General features: G+C 35.9%; 1 protein-coding gene across 1 annotated transcript in view; it reads right to left on the reverse strand.

Annotated features, from left to right (window-relative positions):
• The window catches only part of PLCL2 (phospholipase C like 2), a 112,652-nt gene that overhangs the window by 36,315 nt on the left and 58,639 nt on the right, over positions 1-17,698 (reverse strand). Inside the window, exons 3-4 of the mRNA XM_068404608.1 lie at positions 12,569-15,055; positions 8,898-9,101 (exon numbers count right to left, since the gene is read on the reverse strand). Coding sequence (XP_068260709.1) covers positions 8,898-9,101; positions 12,569-15,055 — 2,691 coding nt within the window. The remainder of the gene's footprint in view (positions 1-8,897; positions 9,102-12,568; positions 15,056-17,698) is intronic.

The following is a 17,698-nucleotide window of genomic DNA, read 5'->3' on the forward strand; positions in this document are numbered from 1 at the left end:
AAATAAATTTAGCACAGAAACACAGAGTCACTGAGGTTGGAAGGAACCTTGGGAGTTCATCTGGTCCAACTCCCCCTGAACAAGCAGGGCCACCTAGAGCAGGCTGCCCAGGACCATGTGCAAATGGCTTTTGAATATCTCCAAGGGTGGAGACTCCACAACCTCTCTGGGCAACCTGTTCCCATGCTCAGTCACCCCCACAGTGAAAAAGTGCTTCCTGATGTTCAGACAGAGCCTCCTGTGTTTCATTTCGTGCCTCTTCTGTCACTGGGCACCACTGAAAAGAGCCTGGCTCTGTCCTCTTTGCACCTTCCCCTTCAGACATTTATACACATTGATGAGATCCTCAAGCCTTCTCTTTTCCAAGATGAACAGTCCAAGCTCTCAGCCTTTCCTCATAGGAGAGATGCTCCAGTCCCTTCATCATCTCGGTGGCCGTTCCCTGGGCTCTCTCCAGTTTGTCTACATCTCTCTGGTACTGGAGAGCCCAGAACTGGACACAATACTCCAGACGTGGCCTCACTAGTGCTGAATAGAAGGGAAGGATCACCTCCCTCGACCATAACATATATCATATATTATGATATCATTAAAAGTATTGTGTCTCCCTTTAGACTTCAAAACACTGTCCTCTTCCAAGACAAATGCAGAGGAAATTACCATTATGCCTCCTGAACTCATTGGCATATTATGATATACATGTATTGCTGTACCTAACTCACAGTGGCAGTATATCCCCATAAGTGGGAACAACATAGGAATAGTCTCATGGTTTCACTTTTTCAGTCTTCCTTTCCTCTCTCACCTCTTTTTGAGATGTTTTATGTTCTAGGAAACACGTACATGGAACAGGTTATTTTGTCTTCAGAAAGAAGCAGGCTGAAATTATGCCATAATGCAGTGCAGGAGCATAAGATATGAAATCCACTTACCAAAACCAATTCTTGTAGGCCCGAGAAAAAACAGGACATCATCTGTTCTTAATTCTGCAGTATCCCAAAGTGATTCAAGATTTCAAGAAAATTTACCAAAGGACCAAACAGTCCACAAGTTCTCCATTAAAAAGTCTTATGTACTTTCTTAATTCCTCATGAGTAAAGTATTTGAGAAAGACTAGGTTGAAGACAGAGAAAATAAAATGATCAGCTCTCTTTTAAACTATGCACACAATGATATTAAACTCTTAAATCCAACAGTCATTTCTCCTTGCTTTCCTGACACTCTGGCTGTTACAGCAAAATGATTTCATCATTTTTAAACTAAAGCTGATAGAACGAAAACACTATGTAAAACGTGGACAGTAAGGAAGCACACATATATGAAAGGAAAATATCCTATATCTGTAAAGAGAAGCAGAAATTTACCATCCTTGTGAAAAAATTAATAGGTAGTGTTATTTTTGAAACGAAAACCATCAGTAGCAGTTCCAATAACCACAATTTTTTTACACAGGAGTGAAAAAGACAAATAGACGATTAAGAATTTATTGAGAAAGAAAAAAGAGAACTATTATCGGAAATAGGGAGTACATTTAAGAGAAGTTGCTATGCATCTGACCTATTTTTAGGCTCTTCCATAAACGTTCTATTGGACTACACTAGAAACAGAACAGTAAGCTAGATGAACTCCTCTTCCTAAGTAGTCGTATTATTTTATGCTCTTATGAATACTCTAAGTCAGCCATTAGCCGTAATGGGAATCATGAGAGGATTCAAAAAGCTTCATGTTCATGCTCTTAACAAAGAAGAAATCTTGACTTCCCAGAAGCATCAAGTTGTCATTATATTTTCAATCAATGTAAAACAGCTCATACTTTACAACACTTGGCACTGGAGTCTGAATATCCAAAATTAGATGTTTGTTTCTGCCCTTGTGGACTGAAAAGCCCAACATAAGATGAGGTTATCATCTGCAGCTCTGTTTTTGGAATCATAATTGCAACTTTCAGTTTAGAATGACTGTCCTGTTATAAAACAGGAAAATAAAAACTCATAATAAGCAACGTAAGTATTTTTGAAGAAACTGCCCAAGCTATTCACTATATTTTCCATCAATACTTTGTTTTCCATCAGTTTTTTGTGACAAACTACCAACTATACAACCAGTACCTACTTAAATTCATCTCAAAAAACAGGATCTACCATTATTATAATTTATTAAACATGGCAAAAAACATTACTGGGACTATTTGCAATGTTAAATTGCAATGAATGATTTATGTTTTCCCTTAGATCTCTTCACCACACAACTGTATTCACTTATTACCTAAATAAAGACAGTTCTAACTCTGAAGAGACTTGATAATGAAATAAACAGACTGTACAAAGACACAGGCAATAATGGAAATAGTGAGACAGTGTGTGTTATTGGTATTTAAACATTGCATTTATATTGCCAACTTTGAAACTTACTGTTTTAAAATACATTATAACAATCCACCACTAAGACTGAGAAAGCTGTTTAAACTCTAAGCATCCACATACCTCATACCTTGATGATCTCTGCAAATCTAGAGGCATCATTAAGTCATACATCTTCAAGTGTACTTAGTTATTTTAGCTAGATAAAAGTTGTTGGAGCTACACCTACTATCTCTAATCCACTTACTGGAAAAACATACCCTAATGCAAAAATAAACACAAGCAACTGTCTTTTCCTCTTGGAACATCCAGTTCTTTTCCTCTTGGAACATCAGGTTAAATTCAACCTTTACTCCATCTATCAGAAAAGAGCTAAGAATTTTAAAAGGCTAAAAATTTAATAGTAACTTCATTTCAATATGAGCATTTGAAAAGGGACTTTGTCAAATGCTTTTGGAAAATCCAACCAGACTTACCTTCCATATCTACACACTTCTTGACTTCGAAGAACTCCAAGAGATTAATGAGCCCTTCATTTTATAAAAGCTGTATTAACTCTTCCCCAACACAACATGTTTCTCTGTTTCCTCTAATTTTCTTCTTCAAATCAGTTTCTATCCATTTTCAGAGTACAGATATCAGCCTGTCTGATCTGTAATTTCATGATCCTCCCTGGAAACCTCTTAAAACACTGGCACCACACTAACAAATTTGATAGTTTTAAGTGAGAGGATACACACAACAATTAGCAGTTTGGATATATCAACTCTTGAGATCTTTCAGAACCCTTGAATGAATATCAACTCTTTCTGGTAATTTTCTTCTCAGTCATTTTGCTTTTCCTGTGTACTATCTTGTATCGGCATTTCAGTTAGAGAGGAATTCTCCAATGAGTCCTTCATAAAGAAGTGATTCATGTGAAACCTTAATCTCCACAGGTAAATGTATGCAAAAACTAATTTAGTGTTGTGGCTTTATTTCTTTTCCTGGGGCTTTCTTTGCTCAACTAGTGGTCATACACACTCTTTGACAGGCTTCCTGTTTCTGGTATTTTCAGAAAAGAATTTACTGTTATTTTTAAGTCTGTATAGGTCATTCCTGAAATCCTTCACTGTCAGCTTTCTTATATTTTTTATTTAACCATAGCAGGGTTAAATATCTATCCTATCTTCCTCATTTGCACATGACTCAGCTTTTTGGAAGATGCCTTCTTCTTTTGAACAGCACCTCCTCCTTTTTGTCCTCCTCAAGTGTTTTTTGATAAGTGGTACATATTTACTTCAAGCTCCCTGTGTGGTATCTTTAGAGTGTCTATGATGTCTGTTCTTTTGACTACTTCTCTTACCTTTTCGTTTTAACAAGGGTCCTTGTGTTTATGTAGTTATGCTCTTAAGTATAAAAGCAAGGAATAATAGCTTTTCAATCTTCTGTGCAAAGCCTAAGTTCTTTGCTTTATAAGCCAGATGATGCTAAGAGTTAAATTGTAACATGGAACACCGATGGAGCTGGACTCTGGAAGACTGGGCTCAAGAATAACATTCTGAACCAACCAGGAAACAGAACACAACAGTCTATGCTAGTCACATACTCCTCAGAAAAGGTACCAGATGGAAAAATCTGGATTTTCTTCAGGTGCACAAAGCAGATAGTGGTCAGATGCTATCACGTGATTCAAAAACACGAGATCCAAAGATCTGAGTTCGATTACAGGAGATTGGTGACCATCTGGAACTCAGCCTTCTCTGCCACAATCAGAAATTGAGTATTTAGAGCAAAAGAAATTTACACAAGAGTTAAAGTAACTTATTCACTCACTCCATTTTAGGAGATAAACTGGTAATTATTAGCACTGGATCTAGTATTTTTTGGTTACTCCAGAAGTTTGCAAGCTCAAAGCGTAATTTCTGGAACAAGGGCTTCTCACTGAATAACTCTGGCACATTAGTAAGCTGAGATGAAGTAGAAAAGTCTTCATCTCCTTGTTCTCTCAAGATACAATTCTATAACCACAGCAGAATGACAGAAATCCCTCTTACTGTATTTGCAAAGTAACTATAACCAAGGACCTATATCAACAACAAGGTAACTAACACACATTTTATGAGCTAAGCACAACTCAAAACAGGTCTGCTAATCATCCTTTTTTAGGCCCTGTGAAAGAGGCAATGGATATATTCTTTGCTTCCTTCAGAATTATGAGCTTCAATCCAACATGCCTGATAGAGAAGTACCCCACCCAATTCACCTATATTCATATTAAGATTACTTTTAACGGTAAAGAATATTTAGGGTTTCGAGCAGTAGCTGAAGTATGAGAGGACAATTAACATTTTACCAAAACCTTGACAATCAGTCCTTTTTAGATAGTCTTTTTTAATAAGCCCTACTAGTAGTACCAGTCCAGTCTATAACTCCTCAAGGTATAGTTTCAAACTATCTACTTCCCAAGGGGATGGACACGTTCAAGTCCAATATACAGGCTATCGTATTTAGTTTATGATACTGGCCAAATTTGCAACTCTATAACATGAAGTTAACTTCCATGTCACTGCACATGCGATCTGCTGTATTGAGTCAGTCGTTGGAAAGAGCCAACAAATAAGGTAACCGGATTTAAGCTTACTATGGAGCTACTAATCACCAGTCATATGGAGTTTTCCAGTTTACTAGCTTTGCTGTAGTTTAATACCTCTCATTTTCATTATCTCACAACCTCCACCACCAATAAACACAGCCCTGCTCTCGAGCCTATCCTTAGGGTGTGTATACAAGATCTATTAATTTTATTTGATTTCATTTGAATCAAATACAGACTTCATATACTCTAGTCTGTAGACATTTTGAATTACAACATAACCTCAACAATAAAAAAAAAACACTCACCACCGGAAACTGAAAAAAATGTATCTAGCAGCATTATCTAATTAGGATTTAAGAACACTTAATCCTAATTATCGTAGCAGCATTACTTTATCTTGTTTCACACAAGTACAGTTCTTTGCCTTTTCCGTGCTAGCTTTCCTCTTAGAAGTAAACGCCTGCTTGCAAAGTTCAGAAAACCTTCTTCATCAGATCGGACACTTCATCCTCCACTAAAGGCAGACAGAGACAGTCAAGTTCTCAACAATATCTGTCTTCATTTGTGTGATCCTTTAGCTTATCTTTGCAGTGCTATTATACTCATCACTGAATAATGCTGCAGACTTAGGACGAGATACTTTTTTTTTCCTCTGGCCATAGCATAACTTTTTAAGGTTTACTTACTGTTTATCTTAAAGGTTATAAGACATCTAAAAGAAAACATGCAACGGTGTGGAAGAGGCACTTGCCTTAACTCCAAGCTTCAGTCTGCAGCACTGATCAGTGATGGGTGTGATGACACCAACAGAGTGCATGCTGAAGTATCACATAAAGGAAGCTGAAGTTCATGAACAAGAGGGAAAAATAAAACATTGTTAAACAGTGAAAAGATGATAGGGTGAAAAACACTCAGGAGCATTGAGAAGCTAGAGAAAAACACACAACCTAAACTTCTGTCTTTCTCAAAAATTCCTCGTTATATTTGTTTTTCATTATGCTGAAAAGACACCCCAGCTCCTATAACATGCATAAAAGCCAAAGATCCTTTTATTTCCTGGGTAAACTTCTGGTTCCAATAATGCTGGTGACAAATTACCCATTAAATTCAAAAATACAGTATTTTAACCCACGAATAGTACTAGCCTTTATCACTTATAGCTCCTCCATTAATGTAGTAGTGATTGCTGACAATATAAGAAAGCATTACATGCTATTTGTTTACATGTAAAAAAACCAAGTATCTAGTGACATGCTGATTAACTTATTGTCATTTGCCTCATTGTTTCTTTAAAACATATAGGTACCTGTGCTACACTGAAGATACTCTCACCTTCCTACATGCCCCTGCAATACTGCACTCTTTCGTAATTATTTCAATGTGGACTGACTGTCGCACTGTAAAGGTCTTACATCCTTTCTCACTTTACAGAGCAACGATAAGTCCTTTAAGCACTTCCAATGTAAACAAATTCTGAGTAATTAAAAATCTTGGCTGAACATTGGTTTCTATGTTTATTATAATTCTATAAAAAGGAGAGTATTTCTGACAAATAAGAATCCCTTCATAGCCAAAAATATCGCGATCCTGAAACAGCAGTACTTTGAGAATACTGTGTGCCACATTGAGAATGCACACAAGGTAATGATTTATCATACTACCCAAGATTTATTTAATAAACATTTTACACAATCTCTGTTATCAACATGATTTCATACCTACAGTACTTAACACACTGGAATAACATAGTTATATAATTTTGACCTATATTGAGGCCTAAGCCAGCAGAAAATAAGACAAGTAGGTAATCATTACTTCAATAGTACATCTACTCTTTCCTAACTCTGGACAAGGCTTCTCATTATTAAGCTGATTTTTACACCCACCTGTTAATTAATCGTGTCAAAAAATCCCCAAGCCAAAACCAACCACTGAGATAAAACGTGTCATTTTGAGGGCTCACTATATTAATTTACAACAAAAACACACAAAAAGAACACTATCTATGCTAGTATGAGACTCTAAACATCTGCCACTATAGCAAGTATCCATATATGAGCTAAATAGCTTCCCATGTCTTCTCCTCTCCTTGAGGAAAGGATGATATAGATGTCTCCCACTGTTTCACAATGTGCTTTCAGAAACAAGAGCTACCAGTATGGCTCCCATGGCTGACTTCATTTTCCAGGATACCCTACAGATTTTAAATGTTTAAAACCTTTTGTCAAACTGGACAGAATATTGGAAAGACCAAAGTTCCACAAATTGAAACACATCTCATTATTTTAATTTATAGGTTTTATTTGACAAAAATAATCTTAATTTTTACTTATCTTCAATACCATTTAAAGCTAGAAGCACTGTCATATTCTTTGCCTTTGTTTGAAATTGAGTCTTTATCCTTTAGGGAAAAGGAGATGGAAGAACGCTTTGAACACACCACTAAATAAATATTCTATTATCCCTACATATGAAAATAGATTTCTAAAGTACACAAATATTCATATCACGCGTAGACTACATGATGCAGGGGGGAAAAAAAGGTATGTGAGAGACAAAGCGCAAACCAAACTTGTAAAGATTTCTGGAGTCATGAGTCACCTCTGTCTAAGTGGCATTCAAACAAAAAAATTAATCCAGACTTACAAAAAGATTTTAAGTATCTGGAATAGCTTAATAACCAACAAGCGGTACCACATCAGGCAGAGACATCTCCATCAACAAGACAGAACTTCATTACGTATGTGTCACAGGTGTAAACCCAACAATCAAGCTTGTTTGCATCCTAATTATAGTGATATCCTATAAGCTACCACTAAGAGGATATACCACTTCTACCATTCCAATCACATTCTGTTGTATTTACGTCATTACTGAACTACATAAACTCTACCTATATTGCTAATTACTAATGAGTGCTTTTTTGGACTTTGGTATAGCATCATTCTAAAGCTACTTTTTCTTTAGAAAGCAGTTTAAAAGATATATATGAAACTGGGCTACTGGTTTCTTTCCTTCATTTTCTTTCTTTAAATAGCAAGGACTGTTTTCAAAACAGTGACTCGATCCTGCCATGTGAGGTTTCTCATTTTAGCACACAAAATGAATGCAAAATTATCCTAGAAACGTTTACTTATTGTCAGACAACTTATCAAACTAAAGAAATCATTAAATAAATAAATAAAGGCTCAATTACTCTGTGCCAGATTACTTCAGTGGAAGGCAGACATTTCAAATCATACTTGTATGGATCTTTTTTCTATACTTTAAATTAATACAAGGCAGAAGGAAATCGGCATTTCTCACTGTATTAGTTCTTCCTTCTTGCAAAATGTTTAATTTTCAGTCTCTAAAGACACAATTTACATATTTACTGAAGTATAAGGGCTGAAGTTAACACTACAGCTGCTTACAGATGTAAAAACCCCTAATCAAATGAGACCTATAAGAAAGATATAGCAAAGTAAAATGAAAAAGCATGTGTAGAATTTAACACTTCAAGGTGCTTATCAAACTACAGTTCCTAAAAGGAGTTCCTGATGTTTTTCTATTCTATGTTGAATCAAAGCCAAAAGACATCACGGTCCACAAACTGGAAAATGTAAAGTAGCAAATGAATGTGAGGTTTATAGATATGCAAAAAGTTTCAAGTTACTGAAAAACAGGTGAATTAATACATCCCTCTTCATCTTAAATCCTCTTGATGATAAACACTTTGCCTTCTGAAGTGTACAAACACTTACTTATTTGCATGCAGTATATTAATATCTATGTTTTACTCAATATGAAAACACTATCAGTTGCTGTACATTCATGGGAATGACTTTCAAGCACATGTAATGAAGCCTGAAATAGGAAGTCACAGGTTAAAATGACTTTTCAAAACAGGCACGGTACTGTATATTATAAAAATAAAGTCTTTCAAACAGCATATAAAATAACCACAAAGGACTACTCACCATGTCATATGCTGTTACAATCTTTTTCAAGACCTCTGGAACAATCCCTTGGAGCTCCATAGCTGGATACTGATCATTGAGATTCAGTACTACCAAGGGTGTAGTATCAGGCCCAACCAAGCGTGTAGACACTGCCAAAATGCACTGCATAAGATTTGCTACAGGAGAGAGGCCACATAATTCTTTGAATGAAACTACTGCATTCTGCAAAAAGGAAAGAAAGAGTTTCCTTTACAGTTAGATATTAATTTTAATGTCTCATTCTTTCCGGGTAAAATACTTCACTGTTATATCTGAGCTACAATGTGGAATTACCTCAGCTTTTCCCTGAAGAACTCGCAGTTTTCCAAAGCAACCAATATCACACATATATTTTACCAAAAACATTAAAAATTCAAACAGAATTCAATTTGCCACAGGAAAAAAAAAATCTATTTAGAACAAGTATGTCTGGTGTCCATCACTAGTAAAATTAACCACGTAAATAAATGAGTTCTAAAACATACTGGTTATATATTTTGAAAAATTCTCAAAGACATTTCAAAGCAATTTTTAAAATGCCACCAAAAGAAACAAAATATTAGATGCTGAATGTCCCAAATAAGCCAAGTGAAGTGGGAGAAGGGATTCAGCCCATTTGTAACTTTAAACATACCTGAACTATAGTCCAGACGTGCTGTGGATCTGCTGGCTCCCATTTGGTGTGATTCACAAACCTAGCACTCAAGTACTGATGTCATTCCTATCACAGAATCACACTTAAGTGACTTTTTAAGGTACTTTAATATAAATACCAATTTTGCATCTCTCCCTAAAATTTATTATAGTTGTATTTTATATCCAATATGGTAGACTATAAAACCATATGTTTAAACTTGAAGAAAATTTCCAGTATTAGAAATACAATATGACTCCAAGTAGCCACTGAAATTCCATGGTGGGAATATTCTCAGCACTGTAATGAATTTAGGATTTTTGTACCAAGTGGGAGCTGGTGATCTATGGCAGGTCTGGAGTTTGTGTTCCTGTAAGAAACAAAAACAAAAATATGATATATTTAAGTTACAAATGTGCTTAGTGCTTCCTTCTCTCACGTCTTACCCAAGAAGGGTATCTGACACAGATTTTCATTTTAATCAAAACCATTTTCCATCTTGCTGGCACAGTAAGGCTCATTTGTGGACAAATTTCTTAGAAAGACATACTGCCAACCTTAATGTAAGCAGGAATCGAACATGAAATATTTTGCTGTTCCTTTATGAGACAAAATACCCAAAGCAGACTTCAAAATATGTATATATAGCATATTCATGCAAAATTATGTGAATACTAAATTACATCTACTACAGTCACTTACAGTGTACTTTAAGTAAATGTTTAGCAGCATCTACTAAATGTCCAGGAAACAGAAACTACTTTTATTAACTGAACGACACCTTAACGACACAATAATTACACAGTTGAAAAGACAGACATTGCGAAGGCCATTCAAACAGATTTTGTTTGAGAAAACATCATGGGTAAGCCATTACGAACAACAATTTTACAGAAAGGTTAACGAGGACCCAGGGAACATATATATTAAACTAATGGCAGCTAGGACAGAACTATGGCTATAACTCTTGCCTGTGGACTTCCAACGCTATAACCAGAGATGATCCCTCATACTGTCAAGCAATTTAAACATGCAGCATCACATCCAGTTTAATCACTCATGTTATACTTTTATCAGTGATTAATATGTAACAAGTTATGACATCAGCTTTTATCATACTACATTTTTTTTAATGTAGTACCTAACAAAGAAGAAAAAAGGCTAGCTATTTGTATGCAGGTTTAGAGAAACCATTAAACTCACTGCTGCACACTTTCTTTTTTTCTCTTCTTCCATCTTATATTTAAAATAAACAAACCAACTTTGCTCTTTATAATCTGGCTCGTGGGGACATTATTTCTTTATCATAAAAATCACAACGATTTATAACGCAAAATTTCAGTAATATAGAAATTAAACAAATCTCACATTCTCTGACATAAGTTGATATTTATTTTGAGTGGTTTATTTACTTTTATTAGCTGTAAAACCTTAGTTACACAGAGTTTAAATTGTGCACATTATATAATCTGTCAGTAAAGCTATGCAAAACTAATATTCTCGCATGTACCTAAAGTATCTTCTTCATAGCATTTTAAGAGATGATACATGATGAATTTAGTTGATAGCACAACTTTCAAACTGACAGAATGAAATACATAAAATACCTTTTAATATCTTATGTTCAAAGAAACCACACTGCAGAGCCTGTTTTCAATTATATCAGTTCTGGAAAACACTGCAGCATGCACAGTAAAGAGTTTAAAGTAGCTACAAAAACTGTATGTTTTCACCATTTCCTCAAGTCTTAGGTTCAGCTCTTCCTTGAAAGGTGTCTTAAAATACAACATCCTTTATACAACAGAATTCTAGCCTTCAACAGGTTAACTACAGGTAAAGTTCACTTTGTATGTAACCCATAACGTGAAATATTTATGAGTCAAAATATCATCCCCGTATTTTTTTAATAATTTTTAGTATAGAAATTTTATATACCAAGTGGAATGGGAGAGCTTCATAATGATATACTAATTTTTTCTTTCATATGAAGAAAAACTGGTTTTAAACCTGTATAAATATTAAAATCTCTTCAATATCAGACTATTCACAAAGAAAATCTACACTGATGTACCTTTAAAATCCAGAAACAAGTCTCAAACATTTCCTTTAATCAGTTTCCCCTTAACATTATATGAGTGACAGGATTTAACAGGTCACTTCATTTGAAATGACCATGCTTGATTTTATTGATCACTGCTAGTACTCGATCAGAAGTTTATAGATAGTTAAAAGCTTTACTAAAGAAAACACAACTTTACAACTCACTTTAAATACGTCTAAAAGGATTTATTTACCTGGAATCTTTACTGGCATCTCCAAACAATGCATTTTGAAGTGGGATCTCTTGGCTTCCACAAAAACAAACACCTCGGCCTGTACTTTTCCCTGAAATTCAATGTGTTTACTATATGTGACCTTTAAGGTAAGGTAATTTCTTCTAGAGGATGCCTTCTGATACCTTAGCACTAATTCCATGTATTTCTAACATATTGTTGCTAGGGCAAATCATGGAAAGCAAATGGTCTTTCTGAAAGTACTGCCTTCTTTTTGGGAATGAGGAAAAAACAAAACCTCAGTGAAACTATGCTCAATGTACTTTCATGCACAAGAAGTTTTCTAATAAGCAGTAAAGTCTCCTTTTTCTATCAGCTGTATTTTCCTCCTGCATTTTTATTTAACTTAATTTTCTAAAACTAAAATATTGCCATACTTTCCTCTAGTCTGTATCTAACATTCCTTCAAAGACACAGGACGAGTCAACAGGCTGGAATTCCAACACCGGAGTCATATCTCCAGTTCACATTCAACAAAATATGCATATGCATCCAAGGTTACCTCAGCAGACAGCATCACCTAAAAGGCTGCTCTGACATAATCCATTTTTAAAGCTGTTCAGTATTAGACTGGAATAACGTAACTTAAAAAATGCAGCATGACTCTTAGAAACATATATCCCACATGCATCAGAATACAAAAATACACATAAGAACCAACAAATTCATTGTAAAAACTGTACCTGCATATTTTCTCTCAAGTCCGTGGCATCCCGAATAGGCTGGAGAGCATTCTTGAACACTTCATCTATTGTTTTAATCCATAATGTTCTCAAAGAAGCATATTCCCTTGACTTCTTGCCCTTCCTCACAGAGAGGCCCCGCTTATGAGGTTTCCCACCACCCCTTCGATTAGTAATGGCCACATGCACAAACAAGGAAGCATGTGCTAAAATTTCACCAGTTAAAGACTGCAGAGGAACGTGCCGATAACCAGTCTGTAGACACTCAAAGGGAATAGTGTATTGCCCAATAAACTCATCCCCAATGTAATCATCATCCAGTACTACAAAACGCACCATAGCTAGTTCTGGTAAATTTATTTGAAATTCAAAACTTTCATCAAAAATTGGATTATCCCCATTCTGATGCATAGTTTTTGTCCTTTGCTCTGCACAGTCAGCAGGGATTCCATGTATTTCAACATAGACGTAAGGATCCACAACATCACCTTTGGCACCCGATCCTTTGGGTTTAGGAAAGTTTTGCCCACTAATGATTTTAATATGAAGCAGCTGAGGAGAAACTCCAGGCACGGTGTCTTTCGTATTTGCGCTAAAGAAGGATACTTCTTCTCTCATGATAGCAGGACGAAGGACATACCCACAGTTTCCATTTTGTCGAAACCAACCAATGTTAAGATCCATCATTAAGCCAGGCGTCTGAAAGTTCATTGCCACTATCTGACAACCACATTTCCAAAAGTCCTGGGGATTCATATTACTAGAGTCAATCCTCATAGGACTGGGGAAAACTCTTGCAAGAAAACGTTTGTTGTAATTTACAAAGTCTCCTGGGTTTTCATTGGCGTATTTGCTAGCAAGCACTTCGTTAAACGAGCACACTTCCCAGTACTTCTGGAGCTGAAATGAAACCTGGAACTCTTTGAACTGAACTGACTTACATATGCTTACCAACTCAGAGAGTTCTTTGCAGAGCTGAAATCGTTTCCCCGTCATTGAGTTTTGCTGTTCTACCCCCTCTTTCCCCACTCTCTGTGACATTTCCGCTCCTTCATCTTCATCTGTAACATCTCCCTCTAGTCCAGAACAATTAGAGGAAAGCTTCTTTGCTTTAATTAGTATTTTCCCTTTTAGTGATTCTGGTGATGGAAGATAAGACTCTTCAATGTTTGGAGACTGTGTATGTAGTTTGTCCCCCAAAATTTTCTTCATGTGTTGCACCATCACTTTCTGCTGCTTAATAGAACAATGATTTTCTAAACACAAAATAAGAGGATATTCTGAAGAAAAAAATGCATACTTCTTAATAATGTCAATCACACTACGGAAGACAATCTGTGACGTCATTGTATGCCCTGTGTAAATCACAGGCTCATTATCTGGACCATCCCATACATCCAGTTCAACACTTCGACAACCCATTTTAAGAGCACGAATGTAACCTGTGATGTCAGAAGGCCCTCGAAACTGATCCTCTATCAAGTATGTATTATGAGATGAATTTATAAAATAATGAGATAAAGGTTGTGTCATATCTTGACAAACTTTTTTATGTTCTGGATCAAATATGTGGCAGTCTGGTGAAGTCAGGTAATTCGTAAACCCATCTATAGAAAGACAACCCTTTTCCTGGCCCTCTTTGGCCGGCTCATATTTCTGAATAATTTCAAGGCTTATTTCTTCTGTGACATGTGCCATACCCTGTTCTGCTTCTAAAAACATCATGAGGTCCTTTGTATCTAGGAATTCTTTATTGCTCGAAAACTGAACTAACAGGAAATAGATTTCAGGTCTGGTACAAAGCTCATGAAAAACTTCAATAAACTCTTCTTTTGTTACTTCAGTATCAGTTTTTTCCTTGGATCTATGTAACTCCTTGAACTTTAGTTCAATTTTATTAGTTTTTAAACCAGGATTTAAGTCTTTTATAAACTGTACAGCATTACACAGGGGTATATGTCCCAAATTATCTACATCTGATTCACTGAACATTTGTGAAAGCCATGAAGTCCGCATATTATCTTGAGTACTTTCTAGCATATCTAGAGTATGTTTTCCATAAGAAATCAGGTATCTTAAGCCAGTAACCCAAACGTTTGCAATGTCCGCTGAGTTAGCAACAAGATCTAGTGACTCATAGTTTTCTCCATATATAATTGAAAATGCACAGTCTTCTGATATCTGGTCATATATTCCATTGCTGCGAAAAATATCTGTATTTTTTCCTGTTCTTACTTCTTTGATTGATTTAATATCAATCTTTGCTTTTTCAGAATCCTTTTTTGAAGGTTCCCAGCGTAGAGACTGCATATCTGCATCTAAAAGAAAATATCGGTGATACACCCTAGAGTTGGATCGAATCTTTTTGAGCTCAGAGCCTTCAACCATCGCATTTATACAGTCACTTGCACTGCTGATCTTTTTCTCAGTTGGCATACTGCTAAACGACACAGTCTTTTTCCGTTCCCGCTTTTGTTTCGTACCATCCTGGTAAACAAGGGGGGTAAAAAAGAAAACATGTATCAGTATGATTTTGCTCAACATTGAAATAGGTTTCAACTTCTAGCTAAAAGTTCATGAAGTAGTTCAAAAAGGTCTAGCATCTGTGTGAAGACCAGTAAGATTGAAATTCTCATTGGAAGCATCACAAATGATAATACTAATAATGGCTTAATATTTGTTCTTGCCTACGTAAGTAATCTTCCAGGGTTTTGTGGTTTTTTTTTTTTAATATTTCGTATGAACACAAAATTAAACAAAGCAAGTTTTGAATGCTAATGAAATAATAATGCTGTATAAACGCATTTTATTTTATCAGTTATAACCTACTTACAGAGATAATGGGTTCTACAGCCAAGGCAGTAGGAAGTAAGCTTTCCTCTGAGTCTTTAAAAGTCCTACAGACACTTGCTGAACTTTGTCAGTACATAATATAATGCTTTAATACTATGCTGACAGGGTCCTCATGAGCACCAGAGAAACACTAATATACAATTAACTACATTAAATCCATAGGACCTGGTCCTAATCTAAGTGTACAAGATGTTAACAACACTTAATAGGCATAGCTCCCTTGTCTACTGCACCTATCCATGTTCTTCCCACATGTGTGCACTGACACATGCACCCCACCCCTACACCAGGAAAACATCTGCATTAGGCTTAAGAAGCTACACTGAAACACAAGCAACTGGACTGGAGCAGACAAAATTCACTGCAAGTTCTGAGTTTCAGGAAATATGACAAGGACTTAGGAGGGAACTGTCTGAGAGGATTAAAGTTTAACTGGTTCCAAAGAAGCTGAGTATCATCAGAAAGAACTTTAATGGAAAATGCAAGACCTGATCAGGAAGGAAAGCAAAAGTGATTCACCTTTGCTCTTAAAACAATGAAATAACCTAGAGGTCTTCATTTACTAGAGAAAGCCTGGGTAGAAAACTGGACATATAAGCCATTTTAAAAAAAAAAAAAGAAAGAAAAAATAATGTCATTTAGCTAGCTCTATTTGCTGTTTGTATTAAGTGCAAATAAATCAGTAACAGATGACTTAAGTATAATCAATTTCAAGAGAAAGAACTGAATTTAAGAAAACTGTGTGCTTTCATTATCTGCATTTTCTGAGACTGAAAAAATGCTGTGTTTTGTTTTTTTGAAGCATCATTTGTCTTGATAAGCTAACTTGTAGTGTGAAATACTTTCATGAAATAATCTTTTTATGTTAGATACTCGATTTAGAAGTGTTCTTCCTACATTCCAGCACAGCTCAAACAATTAATTTTTCAGCTTTATACAGAAAGAATGTTGATTTTCCCTCTAGTAGTCTTCCATTTGAAGTATGTTTCAGGGCAAATCAGCATTGCTTACATGGCGGAAAGGAAAGGAAAAGAAAACTTTTAACGACTGCTACGCTGAACAGATGTTCAAATAAAAACCATCCATTACAGAATGCATTTTCAGTTCGGGGCATATGTGCTGTATGTTTAGTTTCATTAAATAAAAAATGCAGAATTCAGGTTTTGCAATTTAATTTACAAGCATCTAAAAAGCCTTTCATTGAAAACAGTGATTAATAAAGTAAGCAGACTTAATATTTGCTGTTCCATGTTTTAGAAAATTAATCAACTATACAATTCTTGCACCTTTAATAACAGCAGAATTTGCTTTACACAAGTTCTCAAGAGACCAGTAAAAGTGAATAACCGTGCAGAGGACTGCTTTATTCCTAATGGCAAATCAAACACCTGCAATGGATACCACACGGGGCTGAGTCTTGGAATCTCATTACATGTAGTTCGGGTATGAGGACTGCTTTCAAACAAAAGCAAATTTCCTTAATTTAAAAAAATAATAAATTACAAACATTATTTATGTTTACAAAGACTATTGTTCTATTTTAAGCCTAGCTTCTTGTCTGGCTACCTGTCCATCCACATCTCCTAACCTGAAAAAGTGGCAAGGGACAGCCCCACAGAAATGAGCAATGACATTCCTGTCCAGTATTTTAGGGCTTGGAATGAAGCATGCTGCAACTCCCTAATGCTCCAGTTTTCTTAGTTTAGGTGAGGAATATATTTCTTGAACTCTTCAGTGAGAGACAGATGACAGACAACCTCCTGACACCAGAACCATCAAGGCCTAGGAAGTATTACCTTGCCTGACCGTGATTAGTATTTACCAAACAGAAGGAAGGTCTATGCCTTTCTCTATGATCAGGATTGTGTCTGATCCAAGACACTGAATGGTAAGGGAGAAAAAAAATCTGCCATTTCTTGATGCCATCTGACGTAAATAGGTCCCATCTCAAGGCAACTGCATTCCCAACTCTAGTTACTGAATTGGAGTTTACACATGCGGATCAGAGGAATAATTCAATCTACCACCTGGAAGACCATTTTGCTTGCCTGCCAAATGAATCTGAAGCCAGTTCCACAGTATTCTGCATTTCTGCAGGGTAAAGCAATCTCACCACTTGGCTTATTCACACAAAGCCTGCTGGCAGTAGACATCACTGTCTGAACTGATGACCGTGAAGACAAATATTAAAATACTCTTGTGAGCTTCTCACAGCTCTGAACTCCAGAACACCCTTCATAAGTTTTTGCTTCTCCAGCAATGATCCTGAGCCACCGG

The sequence above is a fragment of the Nyctibius grandis genome, chromosome 7, assembly GCF_013368605.1.
Source record: "Nyctibius grandis isolate bNycGra1 chromosome 7, bNycGra1.pri, whole genome shotgun sequence".
In the NCBI taxonomy this organism is placed as follows: Eukaryota; Metazoa; Chordata; class Aves; order Nyctibiiformes; family Nyctibiidae; genus Nyctibius; species Nyctibius grandis.